This window comes from Salmo trutta, chromosome 32 (genome assembly GCF_901001165.1).
Source record: "Salmo trutta chromosome 32, fSalTru1.1, whole genome shotgun sequence".
NCBI lineage: Eukaryota > Metazoa > Chordata > Actinopteri > Salmoniformes > Salmonidae > Salmo > Salmo trutta.
In genome coordinates this window covers 44,912,409-44,914,908 of record NC_042988.1, presented here as the reverse complement: position 1 = coordinate 44,914,908, position 2,500 = coordinate 44,912,409, and the positions used below count along the sequence as shown (strand labels likewise).

General features: G+C 42.7%; 1 protein-coding gene across 2 annotated transcripts in view; it reads left to right on the top strand.

The window, feature by feature from the left end:
* The window catches only part of LOC115171994 (RNA binding protein fox-1 homolog 1-like), a 25,600-nt gene extending 23,247 nt beyond the window's left edge, over positions 1–2,353 (top strand). The window contains exons 3-4 of one of the 2 annotated variants that reach the window (XM_029729245.1): positions 1,688–1,819; positions 1,967–2,353. In XM_029729245.1, coding sequence (XP_029585105.1) covers positions 1,688–1,819; positions 1,967–2,056 — 222 coding nt within the window. In that variant the 3' untranslated portion in view covers positions 2,057–2,353. Of the gene's footprint in view, positions 1–1,684; positions 1,820–1,966 lie in introns of both variants that reach the window. The other variant, XM_029729244.1, reaches the window with a different exon arrangement.
* Positions 2,354–2,500: the final 147 nt, after the last annotated feature.

Sequence of the window (2,500 nt, the reverse complement as noted above, 5' to 3'; positions counted from 1 at the left end):
TAATTGAAGCTTTTTATCCTTCGCTTGTTTTTAACTATTGCAAAGATATTGGCAACTTTGCATTTGTAGTCACCTTCCCTGTGACGTTATCGCTGGTCACACAGAAACAAACATCTTGATTCTATGTTCAGCGGAGATCTCATGTGTGTAACGTAAACTCTTTGAAAAAAGGGTTCCAAAAGGGTTCTTCGGCTGTCCCCAGAGGAGAACCTTTTTTGGTTCCAACCTTTTTTGGTTCCTCGTAGAACCCTTTTTGATTCCAGGTAGTACACTTTTTGGGTTAAATTTAGAAGCATTTGTAGTAAGGGTTCTATCTTGAACCAAAAGGGTTCTACCTGGAACCAAAAGTGTTCTACATGGAACCAAAAGGGTTCTACATGGAACCAAAAGGGTTCTACATGGAACCAAAAGAGTGCTACCAGTAACCAAAAAGGGTTCTTCAAAAGGTTCTCCTATAGGGACAGCTGAAGAACCCTTTAAGGTTCTAGATATCACCTTTTTTCTAAGTGTGTAGGAAAAAGACTTGGCTGTTCTATGAGTGGTCTGTTCCAGGCAGTCAATAACGAGCGTTTTCTAGTTAAACTTTAGTAACAATAGTTTTGGGAAACAGCTTGGAGATTTAACACGCTCCTATGAAGGTTTGAACGATGAACGTCTCCTTTTGGGCCTTAGTTAAATATAGTTCTCCACCCACTATAGAAGGTGTATATAACAAGACTACATGAAAAAGCCATAACTCCATCTAACATCTGTTAGCGCCGTCACTAATTCACTCTTAAAGTGGCAATCAGCAGTTAAAACATTAACAAACGTACCCCCCAACACTGTTTCCATAAAAAATGGTGGGATTGGGGCTGGAGAAATGTAACCTCTCAAATTCATAGACAGAGCTATGGATGCTATGGATGCATATATCAAACATTAGTTTTAACCATGTTTTTTGGCTATACATTTTAGTATTGTGTGTGTGTGTGTGTGTCTGTCTGTCTGTCTGTCTGTCTGTCTGTCTGTCTGTCTGTCATCAGCTGTTCACCTCTAGTGTCATTCTAGTATAGATCAGCTGTTCTCCTCTAGTGTCATTCTAGTATAGATCAGCTGTTCACCTCTAGTGTCATTCTAGTATAGATCAGCTGTTCACCTCTAGTGTTATTTTAGTATAGATCAGCTGTTCTCCTCTAGTGTCATTCTAGTATAGATCAGCTGTTCTCCTCTAGTGTTATTCTAGTATAGATCAGCTGTTCTCCTCTAGTGTTATTTTAGTATAGATCATCAGCTGTTCACCGCTAGTGTCATTCTAGTATAGATCAGCTGTTCTCCTCTAGTGTCATTCTAGTATAGATCATCAGCTGTGTTTCTAGTATGACACTAGAGGTCAAAATGTGTTCATTTTAGTTTTTTTTGTGTGTATAATTCTGTCTCCCTCCCTCCCCTTTTTTCTCTTACATCCCCCATTCCCTTCCATCAACCTACCTCCCCTCCCTCCCCCTAATCCCTTCCCTCCCCCTCCCTCCTCCCTCCCTCCCTCCCCTCTCTCTTCCCTCCCCTCATCCCTTCCTCCCCCTCCCTCCCTCCCTCCCCTCCCCTCCCCTCTCCTCCCCTCTCCCTCCCTCTCCCTCCCCTCTCCCTCCCTCCCTCCTCCCTCCCCTCTCCTCCCTCCCTCCCTCCCTCCCTCCCTCCCCCCCAGCAGACAGAGGAGGAGTCTCAGACAGACAGTCAGCAGCAGAGCCTGTCGTCTGACAGTAAGACTCAACCCAAGCGACTCCATGTCTCCAACATACCCTTCAGATTCAGGGACCCAGACCTCAGGCAAATGTTTGGCGTGAGTATTACACTACAATTACTTATTTTATCCCCCATAAGTGAATCATTTCCACATGTAAAATGCTACTACATATGCTGTAGTACTGAAAAATCATCCATTAAAGAATGTCATTGACTCTGGCTTTGTTTCTGTCTTTCCTTCCAGCAATTTGGTAAAATCTTAGACGTTGAAATAATTTTTAACGAGCGGGGCTCTAAGGTAGGTGATGCGTTGTGTTTCTCTTCTGCATGGTAGTTGTTAGAGGAAGCTAGAGGTTAGAGATGTGTTAGAGGAAGCTAGATGTTAGAGATGTATGTTAGAGGAAGCTAGAGGTTAGAGATGTGTTTTAGAGGAAGCTAGAGGTTAGAGGTGTGTGTTAGAGGTGTTAGAGATGTGTTTTAGAGGAAGCTAGAGGTTAGAGATGTGTTTTAGAGGAAGCTAGAGGTTAGAGATGTGTTTTAGAGGAAGCTAGATGTTAGAGATGTGTTTTAGAGGAAGCTAGAGGTTAGAGATGTGTTAGAGGAGCTAGATGTTAGAGATGTGTTTTAGAGGTGTTAGAGATGTGTTTTAGAGGAAGCTAGAGGTTAGAGATGTGTTTTAGAAGAAGCTAGAGGTTAGAGTTGTGTTTTAGAGGAAGCTAGAGGTTAGAGATGTGTTTTAGAGGAAGCTAGAGGTTAGAGATGTGATAGGAAGGCTAGA